The sequence below is a fragment of the Geotrypetes seraphini genome, chromosome 2 (genome assembly GCF_902459505.1).
Source record: "Geotrypetes seraphini chromosome 2, aGeoSer1.1, whole genome shotgun sequence".
NCBI lineage: Eukaryota > Metazoa > Chordata > Amphibia > Gymnophiona > Dermophiidae > Geotrypetes > Geotrypetes seraphini.
Genome location: NC_047085.1, coordinates 167,649,373 through 167,667,277, shown reverse-complemented (window position 1 = coordinate 167,667,277; position 17,905 = coordinate 167,649,373). Strand labels below are relative to the sequence as shown.

General features: G+C 42.0%; 1 protein-coding gene across 2 annotated transcripts in view; it reads left to right on the top strand.

Annotated features, from left to right (window-relative positions):
- The window catches only part of RTTN (rotatin), a 385,080-nt gene that overhangs the window by 305,928 nt on the left and 61,247 nt on the right, over window positions 1-17,905 (top strand). For both annotated transcript variants that reach the window (XM_033934249.1, XM_033934250.1), the window contains one exon: window positions 9,606-9,680. In XM_033934249.1, coding sequence (XP_033790140.1) covers window positions 9,606-9,680 — 75 coding nt within the window. The remainder of the gene's footprint in view (window positions 1-9,605; window positions 9,681-17,905) is intronic.

Below are 17,905 nucleotides of genomic sequence, written 5' to 3'. Positions count from 1 at the left end.
AGAGGGTAGGGGATGCATAACCCAAGGTAAAAGGAGTTAGGAGTCAAAAGCACTCTCAAAGAGGTGGGCTTTTAAACGGGCCTTGAACACTGCTAGAGATGGAGCCTGTCATAGGGATTTAGGCAGCTTGTTTTATGGTGCAGCAAGGCAGAAGGGATGGAGTCTGGAGTTGGCAGTTGAAAAGAAGGGCACAGATAGAAGGAACTTACCAGCTGAGCAGAGCTCACTGGGGGGATCATAGGGGAGATAAGTGAAGAGAGATAGTGATTATGAGAGACACAAATGCTCAAACCATCTTTTTTCCCTCGCATCCGGATACCACCTTGCTGGTCACTGAACAATGGGAGACTCCAGAAGGCTCCATAAAGGTGGCCAAAACTATGTCCAAACTTTACCCTATGACTCTGGAATTTCAACAGCTGTTTAGCCAGCTAAAGGTGGATTCCATGGTGGCTCAAGTAACTAAATGTACTTCCTTCCCTAGTGAGGGAGGAGTGATGTTAAAGGATGTGCAAGATCGCAAGGTGGACATGGTTCTTAAGAGGCAGTTTGAAGCACTAGCTTTGGGGATCAAAGCAACAGCCTTGTTTGTGGCACATGCATGCCAATGTTCAGCCGAGGAGGAGGATATATTCCCCCAGCTGGTGCTGGAGGGGGTAGATTATGTGGCAAACGCTGTATATGACATTATTAGAGTCATGAACAAGGTGTTGGCATACACAGTTTCTGCCCGCTGCATTCTCTGGATCAGACAATGGGCAGATGATTCAGCTTCCAAAGCCACCTTAAGCAGACTGCCCTTCAAAGGGCAGATGTTATTTGCTAAGGGCATCGATGACCTTATAACCAGCATGGTAGATCACTACCCCAAATTTCTGCTTGATAGCAGACCTCGCTGACCCGCTGGGGGAGCCAGAGACAATTTTTGTCCCTCATGACATTCCTGCCAATTCTATGCAGGTTCCTCTGCTCAAAGAGCTTCTCAGGGGTCTAGTCAGCAGTTTTGCAACTGTAGATGCCAACAACCCTCAGGATCTCGCATCAGCACAACCTCCAAGAAATCACAATGATGCCAGGTTGTTGCTACACTCCTGCACATTGGCTGGAGACTTTTGGCATTCTGGAGGGAATGGAAGTGAATTTCCTCAGACAACTGGGTTCTAGATCTCATTTGAGAGGGCCACAAGATCAAGTTTTATTGCCCTCCTTCAGATCTGTTTATCAACTCTCCAGCTCAATGTCCAGAAAAAAAGGTCAGTGTTCGAGCAACGGTGAAAAGGCTATTAGACAGTCTATAGAACCAGTTCCTGAAGAAGAATCAGGCTCTGGTAGATATTCCATATACTTCATAGTGCCCAAGAAAGAGACTGAAGACTGGAGACCGATCCTGGACCTAAAGTCCGTAAATTTGTCGCTGAAAGTACTAAGCTTCCACATGTAGACTGTTTGGTCCATCAATGCGGCGGTGGCTCTGGGAGAATTCATGCCTTCCCTAGATCTGACGGAGGAGTACCTTCATATTCCCATTTTCCCGAACCACAGGAAATACATTTTTAGTTTACAGCCCTGCCTTTTTGGTCTGGCAACGGCCCCACGCACCTTAACCAAGGTGATGGTGGTAGCTGCAGCTCACTTCCACAGGATGGGTAAACAGGTGTACCCATACCTGGACGATTGGCTGATCAGAGCACCTTCAAGACCGGAGAGTGAGCAGGATTTGGACTGGATTGTCAATTTCAAGAAGAGTCATCTGGAACCAAGCCAATACCTGGAGTATCTGAGGATCTGCTTTGACACAGTAAAAGACTGTTAATTTCTTTCCGAGTCACTCAGAAGCTCTGGAAGCAGATTTCAGATCTCTTAGCATTGCTGAATCCCACTGCCTGATATTACCTCCAGGTGCTGGGTGTGACGGTGGCCTCCCTGGAGGTAGTTATCTGGGTGAGAGTGCATATGTTCCCTCTCCAGGATGCTCTGCTCTCCAAGTGGCCCTCATAGAGGCATTCCTTAGAACAGCAGCTTTCATGGGCAGGGAATGTGAGGAGCAGCATGTGTTGGTGTCTCCAAGGAGACACCTTATCTTGGGTGACCCTAATAGATGATCCTTATGGGTGACCCTAATGACCAATGCCAGCCTGTTCAGCTGGGAAGCCCATTGTGGCTGTCATCACCCAGGGGAGTGGTCTCTGTCCCAAAGAGCAGCCTCATTGTGTAATGCTGGGGAAGGCCAGAGATGAACCTGATAGCATCAGACAAAAATGCAAAGGTGGAACCTTTTTACAGCTGAAGAGATGAATCAGAAAGTGCAGAGTTGGATGCATTGGTTTAACCCTGGCCGGAAGAGGCATCTCTTCTGGACTTCACGGTGAAGACTGTATTCCTTGTGGCAATAGTCTCTATGAGACGGATATCGGAATTGCAGTCTCTTTCATGCAGAGAGCCCTTCCTGAGGATCTGAGTGTCTGGGATTTCTCTGTGCATGGTATATTCTTTCCTACCGAAAATTGTGTCAGCTTTTCATGTCTTCCAAGAGGTTCATTTACCCACTTTTTATCCTACGGGTTCGAACAAGGAAGATGAGATCTTGCAGAGGCTAGATGTGCAAAGAGTTCTACTCCACTACCTGGAAAGAACAAATTAGTCTCGCTTTTCCGACCATCTTTTTGTTTTAACTAGTCAGTCCAGACTAGGCAGACTAGCTTCCAAGGCTTCTAGCGCCAGTTGAATTTGCATGGCAATTTCAACAGTGTACATTTGTTGTGGCAAATAGCCACCTATATCTGTCAAAGCTTATTCAATTATTTTTCATTGGTCTGAAAAACCTCCACACAATATGCACTGATTACAACGTGAAAAATTTCACATTTTTTTCTTTTTTCTTAATACCACTTAACTTATACAGTTTGCACTTCTAAAACCCAACATGGCCCGTTTCACCAAACATGTATGGTGGCTTCAGGGGATTCATAACATGCAGCGATCAGAATACTTTATCTGTAAGAGATATGCTTTTTCTCGTATCTTAGCATCAGGCTTTAAACCTCTTCATTCAAGCAGGATCCTCTAATGTTTAAATAGAAGCTTACCTGATTTCTTCATAGTTACAATTTAGCCCCCTGCTGAAATCAGGTAAGCTTTTATTTAAACGTTAGAGTCTCCTGTTTGAATGGAGAGGTTTTAACCCTGATGCTAAGATAATAATAAAGCATATATAGTATTCTGATCGCTGCACATTGTGAATCCCCTGAAGAAACCATATATGTTTGGTGAAACGGGCCATGTTGAGTATTTATTTTGTGGAGGTTTTTCAGACTGATGAAAAAGAATTTAACCCAATGATTGGGACTTTATACTGCCTTTTTTGTAGTTTTACAACCATACTCAAAGCAGTTTACATACAGGTACTTCAAACATTTTCCCTATCTGTCCCAGTGGGCTCACAATCTACCTAATGTACCAATGATGTAATATAAAATATATTATTTTAAATTTTATTCCATTGGTTTTACCCCTATTCTTTTTATTTTATTAACTGAATTCTATTATTTAACGTTTCCTCCCTTCTATTCCTTTTTATATATTACTTTAATTCATTTAGATGCTCCTATCTGTAAAGTTATGAATTTATATGAAATATTCTACATGCTTCTCTCCTCTCCACTTCTTCCTGCCCTCCATAGTCCTCCCTACCCTCTTCTAACCCCTTCCTCTGTAATGTCGCCTAGAGCTTGTATAGGTATGTGTGACGCAATATATAAGAAACAATAATTAATAGGACAATATCTTTAATCAAAACATACAAAAAAACTCCCTCAATTACTACAACCCAGTGAACAAAGGACAGTTGAGGCTAGCATACATAATAGCCTGCCTTTAATAAATGGTAAGTTGCAAAGGACATCACATAGACAATCAATAAGCCATTAACTGTGTCAGGCAAAGGTATGTTAGAAAAGCCAGGTCTTTAAGTGTTAAATTAGTTGGTAATAAATTCCATAAACATGACTCTCCAATTTAATAAAGCTTGATTGTAGTCCTCACCAAATGGTTCAAAGATGGCACACACAAAAGACCTACTGCTTTATGCTTAAATTTAAATCGATAACTTGTTTGTTAGGATAGCTATTTTTATGATTCTGTTAAATGGATAAAGTTATCAGCCAAATAGTGCTGAATATATCTGCAGTATCCACAGCATACTTTGTCCCAATCCTCCAGAAGTTCCTGGCCTGCTATTTGTACTTCCTAAATGAATAATTTCTGGATAGGCATTAAGGTGTTGGACCAAGAGTTATATCCAGATCACACGTGTTCAGAGTCACAAAACCAAGAGTATAAAGGAAGACCTGTAACGGGTATCAGACCACCCAACAAACACCTTATGTTTGTCGGAAAAATTCCTCATTTACCCAACGGTGCCTCCACCTCCTGTTTTGTTCATTATTTAGGCTTTTTATCAAACGATTTTTTTCATTGCTTATTTCACTATTGGAATTCTTTTATATTCTTTTATATTATGCATATCTCATATAAGAAACCTTTTACTTAGCTTTTTGCATTGCAATCCCCAAATGCCAACGCGTTTCGATAATCTTTATCAAGACGAAAATGGGGAAACTGAAATACCAAACACACATAAACACCATGTTAGGAACAGAATTAGAAACAATTCCAATATCTCTGCAATCTCACTTTACTTACATTTATGCAGAACAAACGTCACATACCAACCAATGGCAAAAAAAGCACGCCGAGGTTCGCCGACTCTGAAAGTTAAATACCCCACCCAAAAGACGTCACTTCCGGGGAAATACTCAGCTGACCCATACAGAATTCTAAAAGGAGCCATACACAAAAATTCAAACATCCCTTATCCATAACCCAAAGCACCTTAACCGATGTGAACTCCGGTGGATGTTCCGATTAGACTCTATGGCCCCTAATGGGTTAAATCAAACTTCTGACTGGTTAGCTCAAGCGGATTTTTAGGTGCTTTGGGTTATGGATAAGGGATGTTTGAATTTTTGTGTATGGCTCCTTTTAGAATTCTGTATGGGTCAGCTGAGTATTTCCCCGGAAGTGACGTCTTTTGGGTGGGGTATTTAACTTTCAGAGTCGGCGAACCTCGGCGTGCTTTTTTTTGCCGTTGGTTGGTATGTGACGTTTGTTCTGCATAAATGTAAGTAAAGTGAGATTGCAGAGATATTGGAATTGTTTCTAATTCTGTTCCTAACATGGTGTTTATGTGTGTTTGGTATTTCAGTTTCCCCATTTTCGTCTTGATAAAGATTATCGAAACGCGTTGGCGTTTGGGGATTGCAATGCAAAAAAGCTAAGTAAAAGGTTTCTTATATGAGATATGCATAATATAAAAGAATATAAAAGAATTCCAATAGTGAAATAAGCAATGAAAAAAATTGTTTGATAAAAAGCCTAAATAATGAACAAAACAGGAGGTGGAGGCACCGTTGGGTAAATGAGGAATTTTTCCGACAAACATAAGGTGTTTGTTGGGTGGTCTGATACCCGTTACAGGTCTTCCTTTATACTCTTGGTTTTGTGACTCTGAACACGTGTGATCTGGATATAACCTGTCAGTATTAAGTGAATTTTGTAGTTCGGACCAAGAGTTAAGCATTGCATGCCTACAGATTTTTAAAAAGCAAGGATTTATGTAGTTAACTTCAAAATAAACCTTAGAAATCATGGAGTGGAGGAGTAACCTACTTTGCATATTGACAGCATACAGTCTTACCAGCGTTTGAGCTGGGGAAAGGTCCTGGTTTGGATTTCTCATTCCTGTATTCTACCAATATGCAAAGTATTATGAATTGCTAGAGTTTGTGAAGAAGTGGAGCCGTCAGTAGTCTAAAGTCCCTGACGATGCCGAAGTGCAAAACACAGAACAGTGTTGGGCTTAACTGCTCATTTGTGATCAGAATTGATGCAATATGGTGAAGAGTTAACAACGGATTGAAAGACAAGGAAACTGAGAGCAGTGGCGTACCTAGGGTATGTGGCACCCGGGGCCCATCATTTTTTGACACCCCCCCCCCCCCCATGTAAAAATTTTTTTTTTTTTTTTGCAATAACCATGAAATGGAATAAATGGTCAGAATAGAAACAGGCAGTGAAAATTTTCTTTTATTGAACCTCATATATGTAACCATTATTCCAAACATAACAAAACATAAATTATGTCTAAATTGTCATGACATTAGAAGTACATATGGAGTAGTTGCAGGCAGTGGCGTACTTAGGGTATGTGGCACCCAGGGCCCATCATTTTTTGACACCCCCCTATCTATATGAAAAATATGATTTTTAGTACCAATCTACATATCGCACCACAAGAGTGTACCTAGGAAAAGGCTGCATCTTAAACACTGCAGTGAGCACTAGAACACCAACACATACATTGTAAAACTAAACAAGCCAGATCCCGCACAGTCAATTGGTCCTGTAGTCAATGCCAACTGAAAACTATGTCTTTTTCATACACACAGAACAGAGATACACCCTCGCCCAAAATGGAATAATCACAAACTAAAAATAGAAATATGTAGACAAAAGTTAAACTGATCCTCCAAGAAACCAGACCCTGGATACAATGCAACACCACAAAAAACAGTAACACATGTCCTCTAATACAGTGCAAAATATAAAGACAGTAGATGTAAATTTGAAAAAACTGATACATAACAATCACCACTTTATAAATTAACAAATAAAAATAAAACAAATAATGAGATATAAAAAAATACAATTTTATTGGACTAATCCCCGTAAGCTCGGTCCCCATCCCCGCAAACCACCTGATTCCATCCACACAAGCCTTGAATTGTTTATATTAAAGTATAAAAAGAAACAATATTCTGTACAATTGTCAATTTATAAATCAGCGTCTTCTCCCCACTCTCTTCCCCATTTCCCTTCAGCATCCTCAGCCCACTCTCTCTCCACTTTCCTTCAGCGCACGCACATAAAAACAAGCAAGTAATTTTATATCATTTTCATTCTATTCATTCATAGAAATTAAAGTCTAGATAATGCCAGTCACATAACAAAACATGATTTTACAAAAATAATTCCCTGCAGTCAAGCCTGCAAGGATTATTAGATGTCTTTCAGCAGTTCCCCTCCCTCCCTCCCCCTTACCTTTGTGGCCAAGTCAAAATGATCTACCAACAATAAAATTTTAAAAACACAAAGCACGCTGTACGCAGAGAAAATGTTAATTATCATTTATATTCCGCGGGTTTTCAAAGAGGTCAAGGCAGATGACTTTATGCAATGTCACCTCAGTAACAACTATACAAAAATAGACAAATATTCCCCCTCCCTTTTTACTAAACTGCGATAGCGGTTTTTAGCGTAGGGAGCTGCGCTGAATGCCCCACGCTGCTCTCGACGCTCATAGGCTCCCTGCGCTAAAAAACTCTATTGCGGTTTAGTAAAAGGGGGCCATAGTGCAAAATATAGACAGCAGATATAAATTTTCAAAACGGACACATTTTGATCACTAAGTTGAAAATAAAATCATTTTTCCTACTTTTTTGTCTGGTGATTTCATGAGTCTCTGGTCCTTCTTCTGATCCTTCTTCTTTCTCTCTCCCCCTGGCTCCCCTCTTTATTTCTGCCTTTCTTTCTCTCTCCTCCTGGCCCCCCTCTTTCTTTCTGCCTTTCTTTCTCTCCCCCTTGACCCCCCTCTTTATTTCTGCCTTTCTTTCTCTCCCCTTGGTCCCCCTCTTTCTTTCTGCCTTTCTTTCTCTCCCCCTTGACCCCCTCTTTATTTCTGCCTTTCTTTCTCTCCCCTTGGTCCCCCTCTTTATTTCTGCCTTTCTTTCTCTCCCCTTGGTCCCCCTCTTTCTTTCTGCCTTTCTTTCTCTCTCCCCCTGGCCCCCCCTCTTTATTTTTTCCTTTCTTTCTCTCTCCCCCTAGCCTGCACAAAGCCATCGTGCCGATTTCTCCACTTCCACGATTCTTTCCCTACCCTCACCCCCAAGCCAGCAGCCGATTTCTCCCTGCTCCTTCCCCGATGTCCTGAACTTCATCGGGCAGCAGCAGCATTCACAATTCACTGATGTTGCCCGCTTCAGGCCTTCCTCTCTGTCGGGTCCTGTCTTCATGAAAACTGGAAGTAGGCAGGACCCGGCAGAGAACAAGGCCTGAAGCCGGCAACAGCAGCGAATTGTAAACGCTGCTGCTGCCCGAAGAAGGTAATGGAGCACCGAGGCAGTCCGCTTCTCCCCCCTCCCAGCCGAACCCCCGCTGACCCTCCTATCTCCCCCCCCCCGTGAACCTTTCCGACCTTCCCAGCGAGAGCAGCAAACCTCCTTCGCGGCTTTCTCCTCCCTCTGCCGCGTTACTGATGACGTCATCAGTGATGCGGCAGAGGGAGGATAAAGCCGACGCTACTGGAGAGAGGTTTGCTGCTTTCGCTGGGAGGGTCAGAAAGGTTCACTTGGGGGGGGGGGGAGAGATAGGATGGTCAGCGGGGTTTCGGCTGGGAGGGGGGAGAAGCGGTCTGCCTTGGTGCTCCAAGGCCTGGCGCCATTACCTTTTTCGATAATGGCGCCGATGCTGCTTTCGCTGGGAGGGTAGGAGCGCGATAGGGACCGGGCCAGCTGTGCACCCCCCCCCCTAAGGCGGCACCCGGGATGGACCTCCCCCTCGCCCCCCTTGGTACGCTACTGCCCTGGGGAAACAGCCTGCAACAAGATCGCGCGATGCCAGAGATTTTTGCCTGCTTCGGCTGTTTCCTCCGCCGCGGTCCCGCCCCTCCTCTGACATCAGAGGAGGGGCAGGACCGTGGCGGAGGAAACAGTCGAAGCAGGCAAAGATCTCTGGCATCGCGATCTTGCTGCAGGCTGTTTCCAGACGCGACACCCGGCACAGGGGGGGGGTAACTGGACCGGACCGGGAGCACCCCCTCAGGGCTTGGTACCCGGGGCGGACCGCCCCCCCCCTTGGTACGCCACTGACTGAGAGTTGGCACAGTGATGAAGAATTTTTTTTATCTGCTGATTGGATAGTATTTCATGTATTGGATGAACTTTTTATGAAATTTTGGGATAATTAGAGTAGACTAGGAGTTCTTCACGTGTACTGTTTGTGTGTATGAAGTGTATGAAATATGTTATTTAATTGAATATTTTTTAAGGCATATGATATGGTACAATAAAAATGAAGAAATAAATACATATATTTATTATATTATTTAATGGTTTGTATAGTTCTTTGTGTATTGAATTTTTGTAAATTAACCAGAGCTATTGAAATTATTTTATAAGTCCCAGTGGTTTTTGTGCATTACTTCACTGAGATGAATTATGGAGTCTATTCAGTATCTAGCCCCTCCTTTTACTAAGCTGTGGTAGAGGTTTCTACTGTGGCTACGCTAAATGCTCCAACACTCATAGGAATTCTCTGGACCATGGTAGAAAACTCTGGATCTGCTTTCAGAGAAATGATTAGCTTATCAACATTGTAAGTATAACAACAGCTCTACATTAAATTATAGCTAGTTTAAAATATGTTTCATATATAAATCATGGATGTCGTTATATATTCACCTGTTCATAACATGTTTTGTATCTAAACAGGACAGTTTCATCCGAGAACTTAAGGTAGTTTTTCATCTTCTGAGAAATTGTCTCTATCAAAATGAAGAATGTAAAGTAAGTTTTCATAATATGTTAGCACCATTGCTTTCAAGCTCCAAACAATTGAGATGTAATAAGGAATAAACATGGCTCTGACTGGCTTTGAAATTCCAGCTTCAGAGAGCCAAAAGTAAACATTGTTAATGTTCTGTATAATATATTTTGTAACAGGCATTCCTTTTCACCTGGCACTGAATATTGCTTTTATAATACTGCTCAGAGTAGAAATAGGCAGGTGATGGCAGGTTAATATACTTAGCATCCAAGAGAGAAAAAAGTGATATAATCTGAGAAGAGTTTTAACAGGAAGCATTAAGAGGACTAGCTTGTTTTCACAACATAATAAAAACAGATGTGAGACTTTCTTCATATCTAATGAAAGATTTGTTCTGCAGCTTGGAAAAAAAATAAATTACTAGGTGGCAGCATTAATGTTCCCGTAATAGTAATTGCGGTTTCCCACTGCTTTATAGAGATGTCTTGGGCCAGGTGCAGGAAAAAATAGTAAAAGTGTATACTAGGCTGATTAATAGAGCCTAACACAGAAGGCGTAGACTGACTGTTCATACCATGGAAATTATAGCTTTAATGTGCAGTGTTGCATAAGGTAAAGTAAAAGCCATATAGCAAGTAGTCACTCATAACCATCCTGTATCAATTAAACTTTTTTCTAAAAAAAAACAAGTAGCTGTCCTAAGAAGTGGCATAGTAAGGGGGGAGGGCAGTCCACCCCAGGGCCTTAGACATCCGGGCCAATCTGAGCCTTAGGATCCTTCCTGATGCATCCAGGGAGAGGCCTGAGGCTCTGTTTGGCCCAGGGTGTTTAAAGACCCTTCCATAGGAGGGTCATAGGCAGGGCCTTAAACACTCTGGGCCAATCAGAGCCTCAAGCCGCTCTCTGGTATATCTCATGATGCATCGGGGAGGGAAATTACCATTTTAGATGACGCAGCAGCAGCAGCTGCTGTGAAGATGATGTCCACATCCCTCCGATTCAGCTCTTGAGGTAAGGGGGGAGAGGGGTCCAGGGTCTGGTCGTGGCAGATAGTTTACTGCAGTTGAAGAGAGTGGGCATCTCTCCTGCTGTCGGGAGTGGGGGGGGTCGCGGCAGGATTTTTTTTACTTTAGTGTTGCAGGCAGGAGAGAGTGGGCATTTCTCTTGCTGCAGGGGGGGTCGCGGCAGGATTTTTTTTTTTGTACTTTAGTGCTGCACTCAGGAGAGGCATCTCTCCTGCTGCAGATGGGGGGGGGGGGTGGTCGTGGCTGGGATTTTAAGTAAGGGGTGTTGTGATGCAGCTGAGACTCCTAGACCACTTGCTTTTTTTTGTATGTAAAAGTCGATGCTGCCTTTAGAAAATGGCTTGGCAATTTTTTAAAATCCACCAGAAGGCTCATTTCAATGTTGAAGAGCCCATTTGCATGTCAGTGTTGGAGACTGCTAGAATCCTTGCTAAAGAGGGAGATAATCCCTTTTGATAATCTATCGCTAAACTACTTAGAGGCTAAACTGTAGGAAAACAGTTTAACGATGGCGTTAAGCTTTGAGAATCTAGCCCTGAATTACTTAAGCACGTGTCTTTATCACATCTGTTTGAAAGTCTAAGGCTTTACTGCAGGGGTGTCAAAGTTGGTCCTCGAGGGCCGCAATCCAGTTGGATTTTCAGGATTTCCCCAATGAATATACATGAGATCTATTTGCATGCACTGCTTTCATTGTATGCTAATTGTATGAAAATCTAGACTGCCTCTTCCTCACTGAAACCTGGCTCACCTCAGACTCGGACTCCTGGATAACGGAAGTTTGCCCGAAGGGATACAAGATAACAGTGGTCTGCAGGGAAAAAAAAGAGGAGGAGGTCTAGCCATCTTAGTCAGAAACTCCCTAAACTTAAACATACCAGACAAAACGTCCACCCCATACATGAATCTACTAGCCTGCCAACTTTCATGCACCACACTAAAAGGATCCATAACCTGCATACTCTGCTACATAACACCAGGGAATTGGAACACAGCAAGACCAGAATTCAAAGATTTTATATACCCGAAACTCACGTACGGCAGCTTACAACCTAGTTCTAGGAGATCTAAACCTCCATCTCAAAGACCATACCTCTAAGTAAGTAGAAAACCTACTATCTTACCTCAAAGCCTTAAAATACAAAATCTTAGACCCACAAATCACACACAAAAAAGGTCACCAACTAGACATTGCAGCCTTCATGTCCCAACAGCCCATTCTACCAGAGATTCAAACCTCAAATGGAAAATAGTCCAGATCCATCTGTTCAGACCATTACACATACACCTTCAATATCAAATGGGACAAAGGCAAAACCAAACCAAACTCCCAAAGCTTAACCTATAAATCACGTACATATATTGACCCCTCCAAATTCTGGAATAAAACAGACGCTACTATCCAAGAATGTGACCCCCAAAGACTTCATCTCACAATGGTGCAATATAAGTACAACTACCCTAGACAAGCTAGCCCCAATACAAACAAAAACCAGAATCAGCACACGATCAGACAAATGGTTCGACAACGAACTACTCCTATGCAAAAGACAATGCAGACGACTAGAAAGAAAATGGAGAAAAAGTAACCAAGAACACACAAGAGCAGCATGGAAAAAACTAAACCAACAATACAAACTAAAACAAAAAGAAAAACGAAAGACATACTACACAAACCAAATAGGCATAGAAGCCCAAGACACAAAAAAACTATTCCAATTACTAGAACTCACAGACACCAAACACTACCTAGCTAAAAAGGACAACCCTCCCCCTTCAAGCCACCCTTTTAACTGAATACTTTAAAAATAAAATTAAAACTGCCAGGACAAACTTTGCAGGAACCGCAACCCACCTAGAAGAGATCACAATGCCCGCTACAGAAAAAGAATCAGCTGCAGCAGATAGAACCTGGTCCCACTTCTCCACAGTAGTTAGGTCCAACGCTGCAGGAAACAGAGGAGGGAGCTGGCAAGATGGTAAACACCCGGGGGCAGCAGAGGAAAACACTGCATCGTCCTCAACCGGGGCTGCACAAAATACTTAACGGGACCACATGCGGCCCTCGAGCCGCAGGTTGGACATCTCTGATTTAAATCCCAGGCTAATTGTACAACCACCTAATCCAAACTACCACAACCAGACACAGGAGAACCCAGACACCATTCACATAACTTCCAATCAGAGACATCAAACAGAAAAAAACTGTACGATGGCCTTCTAGCCACACAGGGAGCAAAACTAGACCACCAACTCTCCAATCTACTAATCACAACCCCAGACTACAAAACTTTCAGAAAAGAAATAAAAACCCTGCTATTCAAGAAATCCATGAAGACTAACTAACACCGTATGAAACATTTCAATCCTCTGAAGCAACCCGCTCTACTCTGTAATACCTCTGGACATGTCCAGAAATCTTCTTCTGTAATCTGACTTGAACTGCAAGGTAATGGCGGAATAAAAATCACTAATGTAATGTAATAGATCTCATGCATATTCCTGAAAACCCAACTGGATTGCAGCCTTCGAGGACCGACATTGACACCTGTGCTTTACAGGATACTCCCCAGTACTAAGCAAATGGTTCTTTGTTAATCTCAACTACTGGTCTTTTAGGAGTCATTTAGGGACATTCTGAGGTCGTTTGTGAGGCTGAATGGGCAGGAGCCATTCAGTCTATCTGCACTAACATTTCCAGGGTCAGATTTTTAATATCCCAAAATCCTTTGCTTGCACTCTGAACACAGCACACAGTAATGTATTTATTTATTTATTCTATTTTTAAAATTTATATACTATATATTAACTAAGGCGGGCAACTATTTGGAGTGTATCTATTAGAATCTCCCACACTTAAGAACATAAGAATAGCCTTACTGGGTCAGACCAGTGGTCCATCAAGCCTAGTAGCCCGTTCTCACGGTGACCAATCTAGGTCACTAGTACCTTGCCAAAACCCAAGGAGTAGCAACATTCCATGCTACTGATACAGGGCAAGCAGTGGCTTCCCCATGTCTTTCTCAATAACAGACTATAGACTTTTCCTCCAGTAACTTGTCCAAACATTATTTAAAACCAGCTACGCTATCCACTCTTACTACATCCTTTAGCAATGTGTTCCAGTGCTTAACTATTCTCTGAGTAAAAAAAAAATTCCTACTAATGGTTTTAAAATTATTTCCCTGTAACTTCATCGAGTGTCCCCTAGTCTTTGTAATTTTCGATGGAGTGAAAAATCGATCCACTTGTACCCGTTCTACTCCACTCAGGATTTTGTAGATTTCAATCATATCTCCCCTCAGCCATCTCTTTTCCAAGCTGAAGAGCACTAACCATTTTAGTATTTCCTCATACAAGAGGAGTTCCATTCCCTTTACCATCTTAGTCGCTCTTCTTTGAACCTTTTCTAGTGCCACTATATCTTTCTTGAGATAAAAAGACCAGAATTGAACGCAGTACTCCAGATGAGGTCGCACCATGGAGCGATAAAGGGGCATTATAACATTCTTAGTCTTGTTAATCATCCCTTTTTTTAATAATTACTAGCATCCTGTTGGCTTTTTTGGCTGCCACCACACATTGGGCGGAAGGTTTCATCGTATTGTCTACGATGATACCCAGATCCTTTTCTTGGGCGCTAATCCCCAAGGTGGACCCTAGCATACGGTAACTGTGATTCAGGTTGTTCTTCCCAATGTGCATGACTTTGCATTTGTCGACATTAAATTTCATCTGCCATTTGGATGCCCAGACTTCCAATTTCCTAAGGTCCACCTGCAATTCTTCACAATCCGCATGCGTTTTAACAACTTTGAACAGTTTAGTGTCATCTGCAAATTTAATCACCTCACTCATCATTCCAATTTCCAGATCATTTGTAAATAAGTTAAATAGCACCGGTCCCAGTACAGACCCCTGTGGCACTCCACTGTTTAGTCTCCTCCATTGAGAAAAATGACCATTTAATCCTGCCTTCTGTTTTCTATCCAATAACCAATTCCTAATCCACAACTGAACTTTGCCAACTATCCCATGACACTTTAATTTTATCAGGAGCCTCTCATGAGGAACTTTATCAAAAGCTTTCTGAAAATCTAGATACACTATATCAACCGGCTCCCCTTTATCCACATTTTTATTCATACCTTCAAAGAAGTCAACCAAATTGGTGAGGCAAGATCTCCTTCGGCTGAACCCATGCTGACTCCATCTCATTAAATTATGTTTGTCTACGTGTTCCACAATTTTATTTTTTTATAATTGTTTATACCATTTTGCCCAGCACTGAAGTGAGGCTTACCGGTCTGTAATTTCCCGGATCTTCCCTGGAGCCCTTTTTAAAAATCAGCATAGCATTGGCCACCCTCCAAGTCCTGGAAGTCTTTAAGTCCTTTGAAGTAAAATCTGTTTTGCATAACTCACTATCTCCCACTTTCCCAACACCGCAGGCTTGGAGAGGATACATGATTCACCAGATGCAAATGGACATGATCTCCATTCAGGATTTTGATTCTCCATAAGGCCTGTGGTTTTAACAGAAATGGGCTCCTTTTTGGAATACCTTGACACCTAGAGCATGCAGTCATATTTTAAATTTAGAAGTACATTGAGCATAGCAATAAGATACTTCTTTGAAGGTATGTGTAAGGGTTGGTAACAATTGCAAGCAAAACTTAAAATTTTCTGAGTATAATTGTTTTATTATATCTTTGTATATTATATTGTCATGTAGATAAGATTTTTGTAGAATTTGACTTCAAGGTACTTTGAATAAAATTTATTTAAACATAAAATAGGATGACACAGTATCAAATGTAGCTGAAATATCCAGACTAATCTAAAAAATATCAATCTCTAGAACTAAAAGCAGATCAAACTGTATCTATAAGAGACAACAATTTTCTTTGTCATGTAATGAATGAAATCCAAATTGTTTCATATCTAAAACATTGTGCCGTTCTAAAAATTCAATAAATTGATTGTATACCACCCTCTCTAAAACTTTAGCAAGAAAAGGGAAGGAGGAATTAGGTTGATAATTGTCTACTGGACTTACATCCAGAGATACATTCTTTAATAGTGGCCTAACTATTGCCCTTTTGAACAAAGCTAGAACCTTATCCTCATTCAAAGATCTATTTTTTTGATTTCTGAAAAGAAACCTGAATTCAGGTCGTTCAGTACTTTAACCACAGAAGAACAATAGTAAATATACAGCATGAAGTTTTTATATGGACAAACACTCCAAAGATTCCCTGGTCAGTCATAAATTGAAAATAATGCCAATTGAAATCGATATTCAAGATACATGATTGTTCAATAGGAAAATACTTATCACAAAATAAAGCGTTTAATCTTCTCAACTTTCTATGTAAACCCCTCAGCAAAATCTTGGCTAGTTAGAGTAGTCTGGATAACAGAATTAGAGTAGTCTGGATAACAGAATTAACCAACTTACTTGAAGTAAGCTTTGCTACCACTGAGAAAATCTGTTTACAATAAACTGAAACAGACTCAGTTACTTTATTATAAAACTCCTCCTTGATATTCAACACAGAAGTTCTACAATATATAATTGAGCCTTCAGGGTTATATTCCTCTTTTGTAACTCGTGAAGGATATCTTCTTGAAGAACGCTCACTTTTTCTAAGGTCATGCTTCATTTCAATTAAATCTTTATTAAACCATGGTGCATTATGCTGTCTAACTACAGTATATTAACAGCTTTCAAAGGCACCACAGAATTCAAGGCATTCAGTGTAGCATTATCCCAAGCACTAACACAGCTTGATTAACAGCAGCTGACTTGGTAAGATTCCAGTAAGTTTTCAATGTTAATTTAAGGTCAAGAGATTTCATAATGACCATGACGAAAACTGCCTTGTTTCTTGTTTACTCATAAAATCCCCTTTTAGTGTGACAGACATTCTATTTCTGAACCTGTGGGCAGTCATTCCTTTCTCGCAAGAACTCTTATAGGGAACATCATTAGCATTCTTTTTCTCCGCCTCCCATCCCTCTGGGCTGACCTCCAATTCTTCAATTGTCTCTCTACAAGTGAGATGGTAGGAGCTGGTCTTTTCTGCTCATGTTTATTTTTCAGTTATATTTGGTTTTTTGGGACCGTTTGCAAGGCTTTTCAGTGCTGCAGAAGATCCAAATCTTGGAACATCTTTGACTGCAGGACAATGCAGACTCATGCCGAGGGTCTGCTTCCAAGTGGCAAACTGCTTTGGACAGCCTGCACTACATGTTTTGGGGCTCAGAGACGATTCCCATGGGAGCAGTGCTTGCCCCAGGTTTGTCTGCAGTGAGCTTGAGCACAGGCTGAGTGGCTCCATGGTGTTTTTTTTTAGAATCAGGGCCAACTGCTTCCTCCCCCCATTTGCATGTGTGAGGTCCAGTGGGGGTGGGCTCAAGAGGCAGTCCAAAGACATAAGCAGCCCGGATTCCAAACTTGTTAAGGCAGAGGTTCTCCCTGTAAGCTGTTTTCAGGTTCAGCACTTGCAACTCCCAGCACACAGTATGGTACAGTGCGTAACAGCCTAAAAAACAAAAGGGGGGAGGGGAGCATTCTGGGGTTAGAGTCAGGTTCCCCTACCTCTAAAATCCCCAAATTGCTAGTTCTTTTTCTACCCCAGTGTAGCTCACCTGGGCCATTTTTGTTTCTAAAATCGCTGCTACATCAGCCATCTTGGATTTCCAGATTTCAAAATAAAATCCTCTCTCTGCCTCAAAATGCCTTGATTTTGCTTAAAAAGAGGAGTGATGGACTCCTCAAACCAGGATACCTTAACTTCATGCCAGATTTGTGATGGATGGCCATCTGAAGATTGTTATATGCCACGGGCTGCACGGCGTGTGTGTGTGTTGGGAGGGGGGGGGGGGCCAGGAGCTGCTGGCATAGCCTCCTCTAGTCCCTAGAGAGTGTTAATGCCCAGATGGTATGAGGACCAGGAAAAAAGTCTAGGTTTGAGCCAGGGAGCAGAGCAAGTATTTCCACGGCAAACGCAGCCACAAAACCCCAGACAGGGGTTTTCTCATACATTCATCAATATGATGTTTGAAGCTTATTGGATTAATAAGTACCACATGAAACATTTGGGGATCACAGCCATACCTGCACTGGTGATTCTGCTCCCCTCCCGCCATTAATGCAATTCCCCAGCAACAGTGCCATGTTCTGGGGAGGACCAATCTGAGGAAGACTGGGCTGG